We start from the raw sequence: 23,124 nt of genomic DNA on the forward strand, positions 1-23,124 counted from the left end.
CGGCTTGCGTCAAACGCGCTCTCGGGACTACACTTCCCGACTCTCCTCGCGGAGCCTGTGACACTCCTTGGACCGCGAGCGGGGAGCGGGCTTTCCTCAGCTGCGCCTCTCTTCCTCGGACCCGGCCCTGGACCCAACCTCGGACTCCAAAACGGCTCCACCATGGAGGAGGCGGACCGAATCCTCATCCATTCCCTGCGCCAGGCCGGCACGTAAGGACACAGCCCCCGCCTACCTCGGAATGCCCACATCCGGGACTCCAAAACTCCGGATCCAGTCACCCGGGAACCTTAAAACCCCAGACCTTAACATCTAGGGATCCAACCTCCAGGACCCTAAGACCCTCCCTCCTCCATACACACACACACACACACAAACACACACACACACACACACACACACACACACTCTCTCTCCCCAACCTTTAACCCCTACACTTGGTAAACCCCAAACTCCAGGACCTAGGCACCTCGAGACCTTAAAACCTTGCAATCTCAAGGCCTGAGCTCCTGAAGTCTGTGGATCTTAACATCAGTCCCTGGAACCCTGATATCTGGAGATTCTAAAACACCTGTATCCTGAGAACCAAGGAACTTAAAACCCTGGGGTCCTGGCACTCAGGGACTCCAAAACCCTCTGGGACTGGATACTTGGGAACCTTCAAACCTCTTTTCCCAACACCCAAGGCTTTTACAATCCCAGGACTTTAAAATCTGGTGTTCTTAATGCCTGGTGACCCTGACACACTGGGACTCCTGCATTCGAGGGTCCTAAAAACCCAGGATGACAACATGTAGGGAGCTTGACTTCCAGATTGCTTGAGACTAGGTGGTCTTGATATCCAGGGACTCTGACATTTGGAAGTCCTGAAAATCCCAGCTTCCTGACGTCGAGTCTCAAAACCCTAACAGTTCAATATCTAGGGGCCCCTGACATGCAGGGAACATGATATCTGGGGATGCAGAAACCCAGAGACCATTCCATCTGGGCTCCTAGGCCTTCCCAGACCCCAGGAATTTGGGACTTTTAGGCATAGGGAAATTTGAGATTTTTTGACTTTGGATCTCTTCCATCCACCATTCTACACTGAGGTCTTAGGACCTAAGGACTACCTCCCACCACCACCACCATTTTTAGTTTTACAAATGGAAGTCAGCCAGCAACACTGAGGACCTGTCTGAACTGTGTCCATCCTCACCACCCCATCCCAGTATTAGGGCTTACAGGAGACTGTACGGCTATGCCTCATCCCTGTTTCCTGACTACTCCCATCCCCCTCATTGAGTCTGCCCCCTTCTTCTTCAGGGCAGTTCCTCCAGATGTGCAGACCCTGCGAGCCTTCACCACTGAGCTGGTGGTAGAAGCTGTGGTCCGCTGCCTGCGTGTGATCAACCCCGCTGTGGGCTCTGGCCTCAGCCCCCTGCTGCCTCTTGCCATGTCTGCCCGTTTCCGTTTGGCCATGAGCCTGGCTCAGGCCTGCATGGTGAGTGCCTTCCTCCCGATATACACAGCCTCTTCCTTCCTCCTTTACAGTCGCCAGACTCCTTTGAAACTCTTGACTTTCCTCTCTGCTACCTCCCCTTGTGACTTAGTGGTTAAGGCTGCTGGCTCTGTGGTCAAACTGCCTAAGTAACTGAGACCCTGGCTACAGCATTGGCTGTGTGTGACCCTAAACCTTGTAGCCCTCAGTTTTCTTCTCTGTGAAATTGGGATGATAAAAGTAGGGTTGTTAGGATCATCAAATGAGTTGATCCAGTTTGCACCTGGGTGACTCCTGGCTTCCATATTTTGAGCTTGCTGCTGCTGCTGCTAAGTCGCTTCAGTCGTGTCCGACTCTGTGCGACCCCACAGACGGCAGCCCGCCAGGCTCTGCCATCCTTGGGCTTCTCCAGGCAAGAACACCGGAGTGGGTTGCCATTTCCTTCTCCAATGCATGAAAGTGAAAAGTGAAAGTGAAGTCGCTCAGTCGTGTCCGACTCCTAGCGACCCCATGGACTGCAGCCTACTAGGCTCCTCCATCCATGGGATTTTCCAAGCAAGAGTACTGGAGTGGGATGCCATTGCCTTCTCCGATTTTGAGCTTAACACCAAGTATTTTTCTAAATCCTATAATATCCATTTACCAGTTCTGAAACAGCCCTGTTTGATTAAATGCTCAGGCTGAAATTAACCACCTGTTCTGATTGGCCCAGCCTGGATCCTATGGTCATCCCTATAGGGCACTGTGAGTAGCTACTCCATCAGGATCACATGGAGTTGGGGGAGGGAGGGTTATCCAAAGGAAGATATGCTGGTTAATTTAAACAGTGTGTGCACTAAAACTTCACTCTGCCCTGTTAGCCAGATAGGCTTGATCTGGCTTCTTGCATTCCAACAGCCTGTAGCTATGTAATGAATGTCAGCATACCCAACATATGCAGTATTTGGTGGTAGAGGGCCAATAGTGTTAACTACAGTAAAACTTTCCACTTAGCCCCAAGGGACAGGGTGGTCCGATTTCTTGAATTTGTGCCTTGCTTGTGTAGTCTCTGTCTCTTAGAAATAGGCCTCTACCCAGCCTTCGGCTCTCAGGTTCACCTAGCTCTTAGGTGTTCTTGGGTTCTTCTGTCTCGGGCTTTTGGTGGCCTTCAAGGCGAGCAGTCTGTCCTCTGGCCTGGGGTTGTCTTCTTGAGAATGGCACTTTATAAGGGGGAACGTGGGTCCTCTGTTTGTCTAGACGGGGGCACAGTGAGACATGTTGAGGCGGGGCTGGGGCTTAGGCTTCCCCCAGTTTTCTGTTACCTCCTTCTCTCAGTGTTGTTTCCCACTGGATTTGATGGTTATCTACTTTTCTGCACACTAACTTTTGCGTGGGGAAGAGAATGTGGCTTTTTCAATGATGGAGAAGTTCTCGTAATTGTCTGGCCCCAAAGTCTTGGTTTGGCCTGAGCATCTAGAAAGCCTGCTGTGTGTCCAACTCTTTGTGACGCCATGGACTGTAGCCCGCCAGGCTCCTCTGTCCATGGGATTTTCTGGGCAAGAATACTGGGGTGGGTTGCCATTTCCTTCTTCAGGGGATGCAAAAGCAAGTAGAGAAAAGTTTCTTAACTCAGCTGGGTGCTGCTTCTGTAGCACACCTTGGCTTAGCACTGCCACCTTCTGGTGTCTGCCTTGTCATGTGCCCTACTGCTGACACCGCTTTCTGCGACTCAGCCACCTTCATATTTTGGTGTCTGTCATTTCACACACCCCACTCCTGGAATGAGTTTCTGTATCAGTCACAACTCTTTGATTGCAGGTGTCGGGAAAAACCCAAAGTAAAGTAGCTTAAAAGACTGGTTTTCACACTTTTTGTCTGCGACCCTCTGAAATAAATATGTCCTACATTGTGACCAAATACACATATGTCTGTATAATAACGATGTTATATATAATCATGATGTTTTCTGAGTGTTGCTCTGTGCTGGCTGTTGTGGTAACTTGGCATCAAGCCATTGAATTATTGAGCCAGCTTTCTGAAGTAGGCACTGTTGGTATCCTTTTACTCAGGTGAGGATAGTAAAGCTCAGAGAGGTTAAGTGATTTGCCTGTGGTCACACAGTTGGTAAGAAGCAAAGCTTAGATTTGAATCCAGAAAGTCTGCTTTCAGAATCCATGCAGCTCCAGACCAGAACCTTGATGGGCCTTTTTACCACTTAAGTGAAAATGAAAGTGTTAGTCACTCAGTCGTGTTTGACTCTTTGTGACCCCTGGGCTGTAGGCTGCCAGGCTCCTCTGTCCAGGGGATTCTCCAGGCAATAATACTGGAGTGAGTTGTCATTCCCTCCTCCAGGGGATCCTAATCCAGGGATCAAACCCAGGTCTCCCACATTGCAGGTATATTATTTACCATCTGAGCCACCAGGGAAGCCTTTTTTTTTTTTTTAATCCCTTAAAGCATCCACATAGAAACAGTACTGTCAGCCCCATTTTACAGCTAGAAACTGAACTGGGTGGTTAAATAATGAGTCCAAAGCTTTATAGTGAGTCAAGTAGCACAGGTTAGATTTCAGCTGCAACCTTTTTGACTCCAAAGCCCATAGTCTCTTTTGAAACCATTATTTACTGTTTTATGGAGGTCATTTTTATCAGAGTCCAGTCCAGACACAGAAACCCTAGCAGTAATTTGAATAGGGAAAATTTAATATGAAGAACTGTTGCCCTTCGACACTATCTAGACAGGGGTCCATGTGGCATTGTTCTGGGTTCCCATCATAACTTAAAGGGGAACTTTCACAGTGTCCAGAGCCCTTGATACCCTACAGGTGAAGGAGGAGGATGTCCTTGAATTCCTTGCAGCAGGAACCCACTTAGGTGGCACCAACCTTGACTTCCAGATGGAACAGTATATCTACAGAAGGAAAAGTGATGACATCTACATCATAAATCTGAAGAGAACCTAGGAGAAGCTTCTGTTGGCAGCTCATGCCATTGCCATTGAAAACCCAGCTGATGTCAGTGTCACCTTCTCTAGGAATACTGGCCAGTGAGCTGGGCTAAAGTTTGCTGCTGCCCCAGAGCCACTTCTGTTGCTGGCCACTTCACTCCTGGAACCTTTATTAACCAGATCCAGGCAGCCTTCCAGGAGCCAAGTCTCCTGGTGGTTACTGATCCCAGGGCTGACCACAAGCCTCTCACAGAAGCCTCTTACGTTAACCTGCCTACTGTTGCTTGATGCAGCACAAACTCTTCTCGGCAGGATGTGGACAGTGCTATCCCATGCAACAACAGGGGAGCTCACTCAGTGGGTCAGATGTGATGGATGCTCTGTGCCTGTGTGGCACGATCTTGTGTGAATACCTATGAGAGGTGTAGCCTGACCTCTACTTCTACAGAGATCTTGAAGAGATTGAAAAGGAAGAGCAGGTGGCAACTGAGAAGCTGTGACCAAGGAGGAATTTCAGGGTGAATGGACCATTCCAGCTGCAACTCAGCCTGAGGTGGTGGACTGGTCTGAAGGTGCTCATGTGCCTTCTGTGCTTATTCAGCAGCCTGCCACTGAAGACTTGTCTGCAGCTCCCACTGCCCAGCCCACTGAATGGGGAGGGACAACTACTGAGGGGCCTTAAGCTGTGCTTCTACAAACTCTTAAAATGGAAATTCAGTTGAGAGAAAATAAACAGTTTCTTAAAAAAGAACAAGAATTGTTAACTAGATGAAAGATGGTTAGTTACTGAAAGAGTAACTCTCCAAGGTGTGACAGAAGTGACACGATACCTTGAGAAGTCTCACGTGCACTCCAAACCATTCACCTGATTACCCTTACCTGGCTGCTGAGAGGGGGATTACTTTGATTAGTTTCTTGTGTATCTTTCCAGTTTTTCAGAAAAAAAATGAAGATATAAGCAAATATAAATATATATTCTTATTTCCCCCCTTTCTTACATAAAAGAAAACATATACCTAAATTCTTATCCTTTTTCCCCCCTTGCAGCATATCCTGGAAATCATTTCATATCAGACAATAGAGCTCTTCCTCATTTTTTTCTTTTTGAAGCTGTAGAGTAGTTCATTGTATGTACGCACTGTAGTTTATTCAACTACTCTCCTATGCTTGAACATTTAGGGAGTTTCCAGTATTTTGCAAATAATGCTGTAATGAATAATCTTGCACATCCATATTCATGAATTGTTGGAGGCATATCTTCATGGTAAACTAGAAGTAGGATTGCTAGGTGAAAGAGTAAATGCATGTGTCATTTTGTTAGATTTTGCCAAATCACCTTCATTGGGATTGTTTAATTTCTGTATTCCTGACAGCAGTGTATGAGAGAGTATCTGTTTTTCCACAGCGTCTTGCACTAAGGAAGTGTAGTGTCAGAGTTCTGCCCGTTCAATAGGTGAGAAATAGTATCTCCAAATAGTTTTCCCGCTAGTTTTGCACTTTGAAAAGCTTTTGAATTTAAGGAAAAATGAAAATAGAAACATAACATCTTTCTCCTAGCTTCCTATACTGTTAACATTTTACTTCATTCTTTTCTATCTGGGTACACACACACACATTTCTTTTCTAAACCATTTGAAAAAAGCAGACATTGTGATACTTCATACCTAAAACTTTCAGTGCACCTCTCCTAAGTATTGATAAAAGGACAATCACCAGTATAACCGTAGTACCATGATCACACCCATGAAATTGAATATCGATAGAATAATAGTATTTAATATTTGTACATGGTCAGATTTCCTCAGTAGTTACAAAGATATCCTTTACAGCTGTTTTTTTCCAATTACAGAATCCAATCAAAGATCATACATTTTATTTCACTGTTATATCTCTAATCTTCTGTATCCAGCAGCAGTCCTTCTTAGTTTTTCTTTATTTCTTTTTGCAATGACCCATGTCTGAAGCGAGGAGGCTGGTCGTTCGATGGAATGCCCACAATCTGATCTGATTGTTTGTTCATGACTAGATTCAAGTCTGGGGCAGTAACTCTGTGCCAGTGATAGTATCTCTCTACCCAAGTGGAACTTCAGGAGAACATAATGTCAGTTTATCCCAGATCAGTGATACTCACGTTGGGGCTCAGTGTGCTTTCAATTCAAGTCTCCTTTGTAAGTGAAGTTGGACATGTTTGCATATGTTTAAGGACCATTTTTTCATTCTTTTTCTGGGAATTGTCTATCTGTTCCTATCTTTTGCCTCCTTTACTGTTGCACTGCTGGTCTTTCGGCTTGTGTGGTTTTAGGCACTCTATATATATTAGGTGGGCTTCCCAGGTGGCGCTAGTGGTAAAGAACCTAGCACCAGCGGTAAAGCCAGTGCAGAAGACAAGAGTTGCGGGTTTGATCCCTGGGTTGGGAAGATCCCCTGGAGAAAGAAATGGTAACCCACCCAGTATTCTTGCCTGGAGAATGTCATGGACAGAGTAGTGTGGTGGGCTACAGTCCATAGGGTCACAAAGAGTTGGACACGACTGAAGCAACTTAGCATGTATGCTATATACTAGGTAGATTCACTCTTTGTCTTTGATATGTTGATGTATGGGAGAAACCAACATAATATGTATAAAGCAGTTATCCTTCAATTAAACATAAATAAATTTTTTTAAAAAGAATGCAGACAAGAGGCTGGATATGTGACAGCCAGTTGCAACATCTTAAATTAAAAAATCAAGTCCAAATACTATTTTTTCCCATCTTGTTATTATGCTTTGACATTGCTCATTATATTTTTTCTTTAAATTTTTTTTTGTGTATTCAGAAACACTCACCTTCTCTTTTATGGCCTCTGGGTTTTGATCATATTTAGCAAGGCCAGAGCTTTAACTTTAAAGTTCTGGAGGCCGTGGGGAGGCAAGGGAAAGTTCGGAGGGTGGTGGCTGGTGAGAGCATGGTAGCATTTGGAGTCTCTGCCCTGGGCTCTCAGGTCAGGACGATCCTGCCTGTCAGACTCACAGGTGTCACCCTTTCCAACCCCCAGGACCTGGGCTACCCCTTGGAGCTTGGCTATCAGAACTTCCTCTACCCCAGTGAGCCTGACCTCCGAGACCTGCTTCTGTTCTTGGCTGAGCGTCTGCCCACTGATGCCTCTGAGGATGCAGACCAGTCTGCTGGTATGGGGCGCTTGGGGTGTGATGGGAGTGAGGGAGAGGGTGTTGTGGGGCTTGAGAAAAGAGGAAGGGGTGAAAAGTTTGGTGGGGGTGGAGTATGTGTCTTAGGGAGAGCTAAGTGGGAGGACTGGGGTGGGGAGGGGGATACAGGTCATGGGGAGGGAACTGGGGCTTGGGCTGACCCAGGTGGGGAGTTGGTGCTGGAAGGGTCCTGTGGCCTTACCTCCTGCCTTGCCTGCCCCCACTCTAACCACACTGGCCTCAGTGATGCTCCTCAGACACATCAGGCCACTCCAGCCTTAGGGCCTTTGCATCTGCTGGCTTACTCTCCCAGGTACTTACTCTCATGGTTCACTCCCTTACCCCTTGGAGTTTCCTGTTCATGTGTCACCTGAGGGAGGCCTTCCCTGGATTGCCTTGTTCAAAACAATATCTTCCTCTCCCTGGTCCTTAGCCTCCTTTCCTGACAACCACCTGCCAGTTTTCTACATTGTACTTATGACCTCGGTCATGCCTCTATCAGCCTGCCGCCCTGGGAGGGCAGGAGGATATTTATCAGTTTGTTCACTGAGGTAGCCTAAGGGTCTAGAATGGGGACTGGTACAGAGTAGGCGCTTAATAAGTGTTCCTTGAATGACTGTGAAAATGATAGCTACATAGATATGTATCTCTGCGAGGGGGTCAGGCTGCTCTCCCAGGGTGTATGCATTTTTGGAGTTGTGGCATTATTACCTGATGGATACCCCCTCCCCTCTCCCCTAGGTGAATCTGCTATCCTCCTCCGGGCCATCGGGAGCCGGATCCGGGACCACCTGGCCCTGCCCTGGGTCCCACCCCTCCTTCGCACTCCTAAACTACAGTACCTCCAGGTGGGACCCCTCAACTCATGTTAATATTGCTTGTCACTGCCCTGCCTGCCTTGTCCCCAATTGTTTGCTCAGGTTTTTGGCCCCTTCCCTCTGCCCACCCCCAAACACGATTCACCCTAGAGGCTCTCTGATTCTGCTCTCCCACCAGGGCTCAGCCCACCAGAAGCCTTTCCATGCCAGCAGGCTGGTCATGCCTGAGTTGAGCTCCAGAGGAGGTGAGCAGGAGGCTGTGGAGAGGGGCTGAAGGGAGGGGCAGAGGTGGGCCTGCCCGTGTGGTGAGGCCGGAGGGCTGGCTGACTCTTGCTGCTTCTAGAGTCCCGGGAGTTCCAGGCAGGTCCCCTGCTGCTACCAGTTCCTGCCCAGGTGCCCCAGCCGGCTGCCAGGGCGGCCTCGCTCCTCGAACACCATGCCATCCAGCTTTGCCAGCACACAGGCCGGGACCGTGCTGGGGACGAGGACTGGGGCCACCGGACATCCCGCCTCCCCGCCCAGGTACTGCTTGGTGCTTGGCCCCCGCTGATGAGGCCGCTCCTCCCTACAGCTCCCATTTCATCTCCCTTTAGTCCTCTGCCCCTCTTTTTTCCCCACTTTGTCCCTTTCTTCCATTGTTTCCTCTCTGTGTGCAACTACCTGGTTCCCTGCCTGAAAGGACGCTGGAGCCAGAGAGTCAGTCCTCACACAAGTCAGTATGGCCCCTCAGAGCTTCGGTGTCCTGCTCTGACACATGGGTGGTAATACTGCTCTCCTCCGAGGGTGATGTTCCACCAAAGGTCGTGCATGGGCAGCCAGAGCCATCAGGATCTCCTCCCTTTCTCCCTGCTTCTGTTACCTCCTTCCTGCCCCTAATTCGCTTCCTCTTTCTCTGTGTCGTCATCACCGATTACAGCCTCCAGATCTCTGACCAACTCTTCCCACCACTGGCTTTCTCGTTTTGTGGTTTTGCTGCCCCTCTTTCTCTCTCCCCACCACTGTCTCATTTCTGTACTGTCTCCCCACCTCTGTCTACTTGTATATCTGTCCCTATATCCCCTTTGTCCACCTCAGTGTCTGTCTCCATCCCCTCCCCACTTTGTCTACCTCTATAACTGTCCCTTTCTGCCTCCCCCACTGCCATTTGTTCTGTCTTTATCTTTTTCTCTCATTTTAAAACTTACAGGCACTTCAAACACAGAAGTAGAGAGAGTTGTTTCATGAGCCCTATGGCCCTATCATCCACCTTCAATTAAAGCATTTTGCAGGACTTCCCTGGCAGCCCAGTGGTTAGGACTCTGTGCTTTCACTGCCAGGCCTGGGTTCAATCCCTGGTCAGGGAATTAAGATCTTGCAAGCTCTGTGGTGCAGCCAAAAAGAAAAAAAAAAGATCCAAGCATTTTTCCAATCTTTCCTCATCTCTTCTTTATTTTTTGTGTGTATTATTTTAAAGCAAATTCAAGATATCATGTCATTTTAAAAAATTTATTTATTTTAATTGGAAGCCAATTACTTTACAGTATTTTAGTGGTTTTCGCCATACATTGACTTGAGTCAGCCATGGGTGTACATGTGTCCCAGCTGGTGCTCTGGGACAACCCAGAGGGATGGGGTGGGGAGGGAGGTGGGAGGGGGGTTCAGAATGGGGGGACACATCATGTCATTTTAACTCTGAATACTTAGGCAGACATCTCGTGATTCAAAAGGGCATTCACTTTTTAAAAATAAGTTTTTAAAATTTATTTAATTTATTTTTGGCTGTGCTGGGTCTTTGTTGCGTGGGCTTTTCTCTAGTTGTGGCAAGCAAGGGCTACTTTATAGTTGTGGTATGCAGGCTTCTAATGGCTTCTCTTGTTGCAGAGAATAAGCTCTAGGCATGTGGGCTTCAGTAGTTGTGGCCCATGGGCTCTAGAACACAGGCTTAGTTGCTCCATAGCATGTGGGATTGTCCCGGATCAGGGACCAAACCTGTGTCTCCTGCATTGGCAGGCAGATTCTTTACCACTGAGCCACCAGAGAAGCCCCAGGGCATTGACTTTTTAATGCAACCAGCAGGCCATCTTCACAGTTAAGAAAATGAACAGTGACCTCTTAATACTATCCAACACTGAGTTCACAATCAGATTTCTCCATTTGTCTCAAAACTGCCTCTGTTTTCATATCTCTCTGCTCCACTCTGCCTCCGCCCCCTTCTTTTCCCAGCTCATCTGACTCAGTCTCCACTCTGTCCCCACATGTCCTTTCAGTGTTGGTCTCTAATTTGGGGGCTGCAAGCTTGTCTCCCTTCCCATAGCCTCCTCCATTGTGGAGAGCCGAGTGGGTGGAGAGAAATGGGGCTGTCCTCAGGGAGCTCCCAGGCTGGTGGGCCCAGACAGTGGGGCCGGGTCCTCTTGTTGGAGAGGCTGGAGGGTGGGTGCGACTTGGGGGTGGCCCCTTGTCAGGCAGCTCCCTGGTGGAGGCAGGGCCTCGGGTACCCAGCAGACCTCCACCCCCTTCCACTGTTTCCAGGAGGACACACGGGCTCAGCGGCAGCGGCTACAGAAGCACCTGGCCGAGCATCTGCGCCAGACCTGGGGCCGGCCAGGGCCCCCCCAACAAGCCCGAGACCTGGGAGAAGTGCTGCAGGCCTGGGGTGCTGGGGCCAGGCCTGGTACTCCCAAAGGCTCCCGCTTCACACATTCCAAGAAGTTCACCTTCCATCTGGTAGGTGGGGCTAGGGCATGCTGATGGCACCAAGGTTGCTGTATGTATACACACCACACTCTCTCCACACAAGAGGCCCCTGTTCCCACCAGACCTGCCTGCTCCCCACTGAGGTGGGTACCCAGAGGAGTCCCCTGGCTTCTTGGGAACTTCTGTGGAGAAAGGGTCCAGGGGTGGGAGCCGTGTAAATGTGTAGGACTGCTCTTTGTGCAAAGCTCAGCTTTCTCTGCAGAGTTTCTTCTGGATATCTCTTCTTGGATGGTCACCCGGAGGGGCCCTCACCCCTTTCATGGGCAGGTGGGCAGGAGCTGTGTCAGGGTCAGGGAGGTTTTTTATAAGTAAACACTCCAGTCTAAGGTCACAGAGAGTGCTTTGATCCTCACACATATTCCGACAGCCATCAGTGCACTGTACATGAGTACTGTGCTGGGAGGGCGCCGACAGGGGGTATTGAGGTTGGCTGTGAGGGCCTGGGCCTTCCCCGACAGCCAAGATGCTCCTTCCTCCCTCCCCAGGAGCCTGAGGCCCAGGCAGCCCAGGTGTCAGATGTGCCGGCCACCTCCCAGCGGCCTGAACAGGTGAGCAGAGCAATGGTGGGTGGGGCGGTGTCCTGGGCCCTTGGCTGTCTATTGGGCCTGACACCCCCACATCGCCTGGCCTGTGTCTACCAGGACACGTGGGCAGCCCAGGAGCAGGAGCTGGAGTCTCTTCGGGAGCAGCTGGAGGGGGTGAACCACAACATTGAAGAGGTTGAAGCTAACATGAAGACGCTGGGAATCAACCTTGTGCAGGTGAGGGTTGGGGAGGGGCTGCCCGCTGAGGTCGGGCTTAGGGGGCTTAGAGGGACTTGCGGGGGCTGAGGGTACTCTGTAGAGGTCTGCAGATGTCAGAAAGATTCGTGGAAGCCATTGGGGGACCTGTGGGACTCTTGAGGGTTCAGGAGAATCAGGGGGAGTGGGAGGGGGATGTGGGACCTGTAGGGGTTAGAGGTGCCTTGCTGTCTGTGAGAGTTGGGAGGGGTGTGACTGTCCATGGGCAACTGGAGGGGCCTGTGGGCCTCCTCGGGGCTTCCAGGGGAGTCAGTGTTGAGGTCAAGGAGTCAGAGGGGTCTGCTGTGGGTGCCTGTCTCTGCTTATATGTCTCTGTTGCTATTGGGAGGGGTCTGAGGGGCCTATAGGGGCATGCTAAGTCACTTCAGTTGTGAATCTTTGTAACCCCATGGACCGTAGCTCCTCTGTCCATGGGATTCTCCAGGCAGGAATACTGGAGTGGGTTGCCATGCCCTCCTCCAGAGGATCTTCTGACTCAGGGATGGAACCCCCATCTCTTGCATCTCCTGCATTAGCAGGCGGGTTCTTTACCACTAGTGCCACCTGGGAAGACATAAGGGCTAGAGGGATGTATTGTCATCTGTTGGGGTTGGGCTAGGCCAGGGCTTTCCAGGCCCAGCAGGCTGGGCTCCCCCACTGACTGGGAGTAAGGGTTTCTGGGGTGCCAGGTGGAGACTGAGTGTCGGCAGAGTGAGCTCAGCATCGTGGAGCGTGAGCAAGCCCTGCGTCTGAAGAGCCAGGCGGTGGAGCTGCTGCCCGACGGGGCTGCCAACCTTGCCAAGCTGCAGGTGGGGCTGGTGCTGAGGCTGGGCTGGGAGGGTCGGAGTTGGGCGGGCCCAGCCTGTGTTATCTGCAGCCTCCCTCCCACCATCACCCTCCAGCTTGTGGTAGAGAGCAGTGCCCAGCGGGTCATCCACTTGGCGGGTCAGTGGGAAAAGCACCGGGTCCCGCTCCTCGCTGAGTACCGCCACCTCCGAAAGCTCCAGGACTGCAGAGAGGTAGGTGGTGGGGTCCCAGACCATGGGTGGGGCAGGTTCAGTCCCTCCCTAGGGGGCTAGTCCTGTGCTCTGCCTCACTACCCTCTCTCTGTGGGACCCTGGCAGCTGGAATCTTCTCGACGGCTGGCAGAGATCCAGGAGCTGCACCAGAGCGTTCGGGCAGCTGCAGAAGAAGCCCGCCGGAAGGAGGAGGTCTACAAGCAGCTGGTAAGACCCGTGGAGCTTCCCTGGTGGCTCAGACAGTAAAGAATCCACCCACCAATGCAGGAGACATGGGTTTGATCCCTGATCTGGGAAGATCCCCTGGAGAAGGAAATGGCAACCCACTCCAGTATTCTTGCCTGGAGACTCCCCATGGACAGAGTAGCCTGGCGGGTTACAGTCCATGGGGTCGAAGAGTCAGACATGACTGAAGCGACTGACCAACCAACAACCAAAGACCTGTGTGGGGGCCTTGGGTAGCTCAGAGTGGGGGAGGTGTGGGTCCAAGGGGAGCACCCGCTGTTTCTGTGTAGGTGTCAGAGCTTGAGACCCTGCCCAAAGATGTGTCCCGGTTGGCCTATACCCAGCGCATCCTGGAGATTGTGGGCAATATCCGGAAGCAGAAGGAAGAGATCACTAAGGTACACCATTGTGGCTGTGGAAGGTGGGTCACGCAGGCAGACATGCCCAAGGGCAGGATGTGTGTTGCAGGGTGACACAGGGACCTTACACCCTATGGAAGGCAGAGCTATCTGGCCATACTTGGCACAGCACAGCCCCACATAGTCCATTCCAGCCACCCCTGAGCCTGTCTAGATGTGACAGCATGAATATGAATGGCCTCAGCTGGCTGGCTGCTTGTCCCAGACATGGGCTCACGGGTACCCTGGTCTCTGCCAGATCTTGTCTGACACGAAGGAGCTTCAGAAGGAAATCAACTCTCTGTCTGGGAAGCTGGACCGGACGTTTGCAGTGACTGATGAACTTGTGTTCAAGGTTTAGGGCAGGCTGGGCTGGGTGCAGGGGTGGGGTGGGTGGGCCTGGACCAGGTGTGAGTCTCATAGTTACAGTGATGCTTGCGCCTGGCTTTGCCCCATGGAAGGTGAAGTCAGAGGAGTGGAAATGGGTGGCCTTGTTGGGGGAAGGTGGGGGTGGGGTGGGAGTGGGGCAGGACAGCCCACTGACACCTTCAAGATCCCCTGTTTCATCAGGATGCCAAAAAGGACGATGCTGTTCGGAAGGCCTACAAGTATCTAGCTGCCTTGCATGAGGTGAGGGGAGAAGTGTGCCTGGGGGCTGGCTGGGGAGGGGACAAATTTGGGTGTAAGCCTTCCACTCCTGCTGTCCCCAGAACTGCAGCCAGCTTATCCAGACCATCGAGGACACAGGCACGATCATGAGGGAGGTTCGAGACCTGGAGGAGCAGGTAAGGCCAGGGGGTGGGAGGGCTCAGCAAGGCAGGCCGGGGGACAGAGAGGCTGTGGGACCAGACCTAGCCAATGGCTGGGGTCTTAGCCCTGCCCGTTAGTAACTGGTTGTGTGACCTGGAACCGCCCAGTGGCCTGCTCTGACCCCCGCCTTCCGTCCTGAGGGTCCTCATACCTGCCTCCAGGGCCATTGGCAGAGGCTTCAGCTTAAGTATGGGCTGGGTGATCCTGCCACGCAGCCAAGGATGCTTCAGGTGGATGGGTGACATCTGCTAAGGCCTGGTGGTGGGACAGAGCAGGCTGTTATTGGGGCAGGGGGTGGGAGGAGCACAGTGGGGCCCTGAGTGGCTGCAGTGGGGTGTTGGCGGCAAGCAGGAACTGAGAAGGGGGCCCTGTGTGCTAAAGGGCTGTGGTTCACATTGCCTTAGATTGAGACGGAGATGGGCAAGAAGACCCTCAGCAACTTGGACAAGATCCGCGAGGACTACCGAGCCCTTCGCCAGGAGAACGCTGGGCTCCTGGGCCGGGTCCGCGAGGCCTGAGTAGCCCCACCAGAGGTCTGCCCCCGGCCTCAGGCAGGGATGTGGAGTGCTGGCAGCACTGGCCCTCGCTGTGCCCTCTGATTACCATCGGGTTCCTCCTGCTGTAGCCTTGGCCCCAGAGCCTCGCCCACCTCACCCCGACCCTTATCTGGGGCAATCATCCAGAGTGTGGGAGCTTGGCTTCAGTTTATTGTGAAGGGCACGGGGCGGGGGTTGGGGTCTTGGATCTCAAATAAATGAGGGGCTCTGTCTGCAGTCGAAGCTGAGGCATGGAAGAGGGTGCAGGGCTCAGGGTGGGGGAGGGGTGGGTGGCAGGTGAGACGCTGGATACATTTGGTGAGTTGGTGTGTGTAGCCCTGGGCGTCTGCCTGGGACTCCAGAGGCCCCTCGGGGTGCTGTGTGGGTGTGCATGTGCACATGAGACGTGCTGGTGAGTTCAGAGTCTGTGTGACCAAGCATGTGTGTCGGGAGCCACGCGTTACCGTGTGTGACCTGCGTGCATGCGTCTGGGTGGCTTTCTGGAACCTGACATCCTGAAGGTCCCAATGCTGCTGCTGTGCTGTTGTCAGGGCCTGCCTCATGTGACACCGCACCTGTGGGCCTGGAAGCCGGCTGGGGTATGTGCTTTGGGGGACGTGGGTTGACTGTGTGTGGGTGTGACTGTGTGACTGCAAACTTGAGGTGGTGTGAGTGTACTGAGGCAGGCTCTTCATGTTTTGGGGGTTTGCATCGAGTCCAGGGGACAGGATTGTGACTCTTATGTGTCCTTTTCCAGCTCCAAGGTCATCTGTGAGAGTGACTGAGGCAGGCTGTGTGTGTGACTGTGAAGTCTCAGTTTGGCTGAAGAGCCCATCGCAGGGGGCTGGGGAGTGGGTGCAGGGCTGGGCCTGGGGTCCCTCTGAGCATCCTTGGTGCAGAGCATGTGATCCAAGAGGGCGGTCAGCTGGGGAGTGGGGTCCCTGACTGGCAGGACAGTGCACACCTTACTTCTTGGTCCCTGCGGGCATGTCCAGGGCTGGTCACCCCTGCCCCCAGCCACTTCGATCCCCTCCCCTGTCCTCCTTTCTCTTCTTGGCTCTGAGATCAGGGGCCAGGTGTGGGGTTGGAACACCTGCTGGGCCTCTGGCTCCTCTTCTTGCGGAACTCAAACTCATCCACGGTCCACACAGCCCCCTTCTCGCTCTCCACGCGTACGAAGCACTTGTGCAGGCTCAGGTTGTGGCGGATGGCATTCTGTGCAAGGAGAACCAGCCAGCCGGGCCAGGGCCAGGGGGTGGGGGGATCAGGCAGTCATGCACTGATGCCAGCAGTGCCCACCCCAAACTGACCTCCTGCCCTTTCCCAACACGCCTCCAAGCCCCCTCCCAGGCCCACCTGTGGTGGCATTTGAGGCCCTCCCAGCCACTGCCCCGTCCAAAGAAGCTCACCTTCCAGGTGGCTGGGTGGTTTCTGAAGAAGGCAAACATGCGTGTAAACCAGTGATAGATCTCGTTGAGTGTCCGCTGCTTCTCAGGAGCCTCCAGGATGGCCTGGAGGTTAGGGAGTGTGGGGGTGAGGGGAGCTGCTCCCCCAAATGCAGCCTGACAGGGGCACTGGCCCACCTTGGGCTGGCCTCTGACCTGGGTGGAATTGTGGGGACAGGGGAAGGGAGGGAGATAGTGAGGGGTGACGGGTCAGAGACAGGGTTAGAAGTGGGGTGAGGGTGGGGCTGGGATGGGGTTAGGTGAAGGATCAGGGCTGAGGTTGGAGTTGCTTCTGGTTCAGGGTCAGGGCTGGAGTGAAGTTAAATTTCTGGGGTGGAGTTGGAGCTCTTGGGATGGGGGTAGGGTGAGATTTCAGGGTTTAGGAAGTTTAAGGGCCAGGGGTGGGGTACAGTTAGGGTTTGGAAGGAGTAAAGGGCCCAGCAGAGTTAGAGGTCAGATAAGTGACTGGTTAAGGGTCAGGCTGGGGATGAGGTGGGGTGAGTCAAGGGGCGAGGGGTGGGATGACATGTAGCATTAGGTCAGGAGGCAGAGATGGGCCTAGTTATTTCGTGTGTCTGGACTGTAGTTAGGTCTTGACTGTGTGTGGTCATTTAAGGATCAGGGATGGGATTGGGTGTGGAGTGAGGCTGAGGGTCTGGGAATTTGATCTGCTGGGATTTAGGAATGGAATTGCGTCAGGGGTCGGTGATCATGGCTGCAGTGAGCCTCCGGGTTTGGATGGGGTGAGGCAGGTGAATGAGTGGTGTTGTGTAGGGTTAGGTGTGGGCCTGGGATGAAGGTCCATGTGGGATCTGGTGAAGCTTTGGGGAAGGCATTAGGGAGATTAAGATGAAGGGGTTGGGATGGGGTGAGGTGGGAAGGGGTTAGGGATGGGGTCTAGCAGGGGGATGTCTTGACAGACTAGGGTACGTCAGGGCTGAGGAAGGAGTTAGGGTGAACCTGAGGTGGGCATAGGGGAAGGGGCAGAGATCAGATTAGTTTGGGGGCTATTTATAGGCCCAGGAGGCAGTTAGGCATGGGGTTGAGGTGGTCGTTAGGAAAGGGGTGGATTTAGGGCCGGCTCTTGGCTTGCCATGGCTTGGATAGCAGTTGAGGTGTGGGTTTGGGGTGTAGATGGGGAATCACATCTAAGGCATGGGTTTGTTCACACAGGAGGCCCCCTGAGGGTGTTTGGTGAGGGGAAGGTCCTCCACCCCAGCCCTCTCTTCCTTCTCCTCAGCCTGGCACCCCGCTTACCCAGCGGATGAGGGTGGCATAGGTGAAAGGGGGCCGCATGTTGTGGAACTTGAAGTAGTCCATGTTGTGGAAGAACTCTGCAAGAGGTGGGGAGGGATCAGGGGCCATCTGGGAACTCCTCACTCCCTCTTCCACCCTCTGCTCTCCACCAGCTGTCGAGTCTGCATGCCTGAAATCCCACCGTGTACACCTCTTTCCAGGATCACAATCACTGTTGGCTAAGCACTCTACGTAAATGATACCATTTCCTCTTTACACTGCTCCCACCACTATAGGGCTTATTCTTCCCAGGGTTTAAAAGTAGTAACTTCCACACCAAAGGGATGTAACTGGTTAAGTGGCGGGGCCAGGAGGGCACTCAAAGGCCCTGATCCCTGTTAAACCCATAGCCCAGACCTTGTGGATGGCAGAGGATTGGGGAGCTCAGCAAGTCACCCTGCTTTTTCTTGGTGGTGGGGAGACAAAGAGTCCCTGGGAATTATTAAGCTAGCTCTCTCCCTCCTGATGACCAAATAGAGTGAGTGGCTGAAGCTCAGAGTGAGTGAGTCCCAACCTCCAGGGAAGACAGGGCTAGACATCTGAGACCACAATGGGGGCTTGGAGGCCATGGAATTCCAGAGAGGAAGCTTTTGCAAGCAGTTGCCATTTCCCAAAGGCTGGGTGGCAGTGGCAGGGGAGAGTGGTCCCCAACCTTGTACCAGTTAGGGAGATGAGGGGTCAGGGGGCACCGTGTAGGACATGCACCACCCTTACCTGGGAATGTGCTGTTTCCATGGCTGCCCCAGAGGTGCCTCCGCACGGCAAACAGGCCATCGGGGGCCTCCTGGGGTCCTGGCCAGGCTGGGACGGTGGTGCCTGGGGTGCCAGTGGCTACGATACAGCAGGAGCCCTTGTCAGATGATGCCTGGGGGAAGAGGGAGGGGCTGGTGACCCAGAGGCTTAAACTTTCCACTTTAGTTTTAAATAAATGTTTTTATTAACAAAAGCAAGGGCGTCCTCAATTCCACTCTGATGTGGAATCCGACAAAGCAGCACAAACCATATTTATTAGAGTGGAGGTGTGGACAAATGGGTGTAGAGCACCAGTGATGGGGCCACAAGCTAGGGTTGAATTGGGCTCTTCTGCCACCCAACTGGGACCTTGAGGAAGTCACCTAAGCCTCCCTGGCCTCAATTTTCCTCAACTGTGAAGTAGAGATGATAGTAATACCTCACACAGGCATCATGAGGAATTAAATAAGGTAACATCACCAAAGTGCTCAGAAACAATGCCTGACACCCAGGGCTGGCTATATGATCACTGCAGGTGCCCAGGGCCCGGCACTTTGTTTAATGTTCTGCAATCATCACTTTGAAATCCGAGCCCTGTGATTTCATTTTGCACCAGGCCCTGTGAGTTATATAGGTGGTTCTGCCAGCAGCACGTGGTCTGTGTTCAGTGTTGGGTGATTTGCTGTTGCTTTGCAAACTCAAGATCGTGATGTCTGGGGATCTTAAGATCAGAGAGTTTGTAAGCAGAAAGTGACAGATTCCCAGGTCTGGATGTGTTTGGAGCTGGGGACGGGGGCCCAGAGATCCCAGGACCTGGGTGCAAGGATAGGTCCCCTGCACCCTGCAGGAGCCTCTCCCACTGCCCAGCCGTCCGTGCCACCTGTGGGGTCTGGGGTGGCTCACCGCAGATGGAGCCTTGGTTTGGGCCATCTTCCCGGCCAGATGGGCCTGCATAGCACCCAGCTTCTCCTTCTCCAGCACCAGCTGTGAGGACAGGCACAGAGTGAGGCCTTGACCTGCTCTTTCTCTTCCACTTCTTTGCCCGGGCTGTGGTCTTCCCTGGGAGTACCCTGCCCCCTTCCTTCCTTCAGGCCAGGCCCCTTCCTGGGTGAGCTTGGCTCCTGGCATGGGGTGGACTGACCATTTACCACACCCCCACATCACCTGTTGCTCCAGAGATTGCACCACCTCCCTCTGGAGCAGACACTGCGCCCTGCCCTTCTCATCCAGGAGATGGTCTGCCTGGCAGTGCCTGGGTAGGGGGAAGAGTCCACGCGGGTGACCATGGTGGGCCCAGCCTTCTGGCTCAACATTCTGAGGGAAAAGGGCTCAGACTCTCTGGGAGGAAGGTCTCTTCAGAGTCTCAGCCTCCCTCCCCTCTGTTGACCTCAGTCTCCCTCTCACACCTGTCATTCCTTCAATGCATGCCACTTGGCATCTACTCTATGGCCAGGGTGCTGGAGATGATGATGGATGGGTAGTGAGCTGAGAGCGGGCCAGGTAAGTGAGAGTGGGAAAGGCATTCCAGATGGAGAGGACCGCCTGTCCAAAGGCCTGGTCGTGAAGACAGGATGCACTGAGTTGCCACTGATAGTTGGGTATGGTTGGAGAAGGGGGTGGGTGTGAGACAGAGAGAGAGAAACAGAGTGTGTATGTGTGTGTGTGTGTGTGATGGGGCTGAGAGGAAGCAGCAACAGCCACTGTGAGGATCTGGGACTTCAGGGATCAATAAAATCAGGCTGGTGTGTTGGCATGACAGGGTAGCAGGGCAAAGCAGTTAGGAGTGTGGATTCTGGAGGCTGGCTATCACTCAGAAGCTGGGTGATCTTGATCAAGACACAACCTCGCTGGCCTTAATTTCTTCGTCTGTAAAATGGAGGCAATCAGCACACACCTCTATTGTGATGCCCCATTATACAGATGAGGAAACTGAGGCTCAGAGAAACTAAGTAATTTGCCCAAGATCAGAGCCCATGAGTGATGGAGTCAGGCTCTGAACCCACAGTCTCAGCTTTTGCCTCTTTCATCTTACTCCCTATCAGGATGAGGCGTGAGCTGAAACCTGCACCCCCAGACCTCCCACAAACTGACCCCCACCCCTGGACCAGAATGGGCCTGGTGGGCCCGGCTCACTCACTTGAGGAAGTCTTCTGGCTCCTTGAAGACCTTCTCACATCCGGGCCACTTGCAGACGCCATTTGCTAGCAGTGAGTAGGAGCCCTGGGGCACAGTCGAAAGGGTGCTAGGGGGGACAAAGAGTGTCAGGGGCGGGCGTGGCAGGGCAGGGAGCTTTCCCAGCCCTGTGCACTGACCTGTCTTTCCTAGGCATGCCGGGGCTTGGGAAGGTGCAGAGGAGTGCTGGCTCCCTGGAAACCCACTCCAGGCTGGCCACGTTGATTCCTGCAGGGGGGACAGGGCACCTCTGGGTGCCAGGCTCTGAAGCTTGGCCCTGACCAGGCCTCTTGTTTTGAGCTTCCGACCCCGCCCTGAGTTTAGCAGGCCCAGACTCCCAGGGGGCTCTGTGGTCCCTAACCTCCAAAGCTTCTGTAGAACAGCTCAAAGACTGTGCTGACATTTCGACTAACTGCAAAAGATCTGTGGTTCTGGGATTTTGACATTCTGCGTCTTTAAGATTCTGACATTTTTGAGAGGTTGGAGTTTCCAAGATGATAAGACCTGACCCCTCTGGCCCCCCGAGGGCCGTGATTCAGCAGCCCACACTGCTTTAGTTCAAGGATTGGGGGCTCTGGGGTTCTGTGGAACTGTGGGGTACAGTTACCAGGTGGCAGGCCGGGCCGGGCCTTGAGAGAGAAGAGCCCCGTAGCAGCAGTGGGTGGCGGGAGGCTGATCATAGCTGGGCTGTCCAGTGGGCGCACCTGCAGCACAGGGGTCCGGGCATGGGCGTCCACCGTTGAGAGCTGGGGGCACATGAGGGCTGTGGTTCAACCTGGTCCCCTCCCCAGTTCTCCCGCCTGCTCCACCCTCCCTACCCATGCTGAGCTGGTACCTGGTGCACGAAGTGTGGCCTGTCCTGGAGGAGCGCCTGCAAGTGGGGTGAGGGACCCAGCCGAGCTCCGGAGGGTGCCACCATGACAAGGGGTACTGTGGGCATCTGGGGGAAGGCAGGTGGGTGACATGCTATCCTTATGCTCGTTCTACATGTCTAATCCCTATACTCCTCACTACAACCCTGCCTACCGGGTACTATGACCATCCCCATTTTACATATGTGGAAACTGAGGCTAAGGGAGACTGGGTGACTGTTTCAAGGTCAAGCCAGCTAGTAAGTTTCGGAGCTGGCTTCCATCCCGTCACCTTACCTCTGTGGGCCCCCAGCCCTTTGTCACATGGGGGTGGAGACACACACGGCTATGCCTGTGGGACGATGATGGGGTCTCCTCTCCTGAGATATGGGTTGGGAGGTTGGTGAGAGCCTCGAATCTCTGAGACCTGCTATGTGGGGACTTTCTTGGCCCTGTGACATCTGCATAAGTCACAGACTTGCCTGGGACCCAGAAAACCACTTCCTGTGCCCCAGCTGGGCCCCCCCTCCCAGTGCCACAGTAAAGGTCGGCACCTGTAGGCCCAGGTGCCCCACCCTGCCTGCCCTATCCTGGACCCTAGGCCTTACCTGCAGCTGTGATGGTGGCATGGGGTTCAAGGAGGAAGAGGAAGTGTGGGCCCCGCTTCGGAGATCCCGGCCTTGGAAAGTTGTCCCTGGGCTCTTGGTGCCCAGCTGGTCTGAGGCCTTGGATGCAGCCCTCCAGCTGGGCGAGGCTCCTGGGGATGGGCTGAGTACCAAGGAAGGGGCCAAGGGCTTGGCTGGCCTGGGGTTGGGCATTGGGTCCTTGTTCAAGGGCAGGCTGCAGGGACACAAGAAGAAGGAAGTTACATGTGTGCTGGGCTGTGCGTGTATGAAATACTCAACTGTTTGAACCATGTGGACACCCTCTCTGGTCAGAGCAGGCACTGGCCAGGGACTGTCCCAAAGGGACCCCAGCTCTGGTCACATGTGTGTGCCTGTGTACACACATACTTGGTGTCAGGGACACAGGTGTGCCTACTATGGCTCAAAGCACACCCCCCGTGCAGACATACATAGACCGAGTACACAGCCTGCCCGCACACACTGGCACAACCCTGCTGGGGAATTCAGGCTGGTTTTGGGGGCTTCAGTCAGGGTAGATTTCAGCACTTGAGTGGTGGACTTCAAACCTCCGCCCTCCTGTCCTCCCAGAACTGGGTACAAGCCACACAACTTTTGCTGACCCTGCTAGGACTGGGTTCTGATTTTCTCCTGGGAGCATTGTTACCCCAGTGACTTGGGCATATCTGGGAGTAAGAGGGGGGCATGGAGTCAAAAGATCCCTCTGGCTGCTGTAAGAGGGGGATGCTCTAGGGAGGTGAGGGCAGAAGTAGGGAGAATAGTGAGGAGGCTACTACAATAGTCCAGGCAAGCAACAGTCCAGACCAGGCTGATGGCAGTGGAGATGGTGAGAAGTGGTGAGTTATGCTGAGTTATGTTTTGAAGGTGGAGTCAGGAGAACTGGATGGCAGCTTGGATGTGGGAGGTGAGAGAGGGAGGGTCATGGTGACTTACGGGTGTTAGCTGGGCAGCTGGAGGGACAGAGCTGACATGACCTGGGATGGGGGAGACATGGGGGAGCAGGGTAGGGGGTCATGATCCAGGTGTGGAGGGACATGGAAAGTCTGGCATTAGATGTGCAAGTGGCAAGGCCGG

The 23,124-nt window shown here is 53.3% G+C and overlaps 2 protein-coding genes and 1 pseudogene across 2 annotated transcripts in view; 2 read left to right on the forward strand and 1 right to left on the reverse strand.

Annotated features, from left to right (window-relative positions):
* Positions 1–15,683, forward strand: CCDC22 (coiled-coil domain containing 22). Its single transcript, XM_005887635.2, has 17 exons — positions 1–212; positions 1,306–1,483; positions 7,442–7,574; positions 8,334–8,440; positions 8,589–8,655; positions 8,754–8,932; positions 10,919–11,113; positions 11,629–11,691; positions 11,785–11,904; positions 12,612–12,731; positions 12,825–12,941; positions 13,047–13,148; positions 13,457–13,564; positions 13,824–13,919; positions 14,135–14,194; positions 14,275–14,349; positions 14,779–15,683. The coding sequence occupies exons 1-17, from the start codon at positions 163–165 to the stop codon at positions 14,890–14,892; spliced, it is 1,884 nt and encodes a 627-aa protein (XP_005887697.1). The 5' UTR covers positions 1–162; the 3' UTR covers positions 14,893–15,683.
* On the forward strand, positions 2,674–5,087 carry LOC102276314 (small ribosomal subunit protein uS2-like; annotated as a pseudogene).
* The window catches only part of FOXP3 (forkhead box P3), an 18,695-nt gene continuing 11,254 nt past the window's right edge, over positions 15,684–23,124 (reverse strand). Inside the window, exons 4-14 of the mRNA XM_070365356.1 lie at positions 22,015–22,246; positions 21,391–21,495; positions 21,163–21,301; positions 20,696–20,783; positions 20,521–20,625; positions 19,548–19,635; positions 19,287–19,367; positions 18,366–18,516; positions 17,613–17,689; positions 16,320–16,421; positions 15,684–16,125 (exon numbers count right to left, since the gene is read on the reverse strand). Of these exons, the coding sequence (XP_070221457.1) occupies positions 15,976–16,125; positions 16,320–16,421; positions 17,613–17,689; positions 18,366–18,516; positions 19,287–19,367; positions 19,548–19,635; positions 20,521–20,625; positions 20,696–20,783; positions 21,163–21,301; positions 21,391–21,495; positions 22,015–22,246 (1,318 nt within the window). The 3' untranslated portion in view covers positions 15,684–15,975. The remainder of the gene's footprint in view (positions 16,126–16,319; positions 16,422–17,612; positions 17,690–18,365; positions 18,517–19,286; positions 19,368–19,547; positions 19,636–20,520; positions 20,626–20,695; positions 20,784–21,162; positions 21,302–21,390; positions 21,496–22,014; positions 22,247–23,124) is intronic.

Source organism: Bos mutus, chromosome X, assembly GCF_027580195.1.
Source record: "Bos mutus isolate GX-2022 chromosome X, NWIPB_WYAK_1.1, whole genome shotgun sequence".
Classification (NCBI taxonomy): domain Eukaryota; kingdom Metazoa; phylum Chordata; class Mammalia; order Artiodactyla; family Bovidae; genus Bos; species Bos mutus.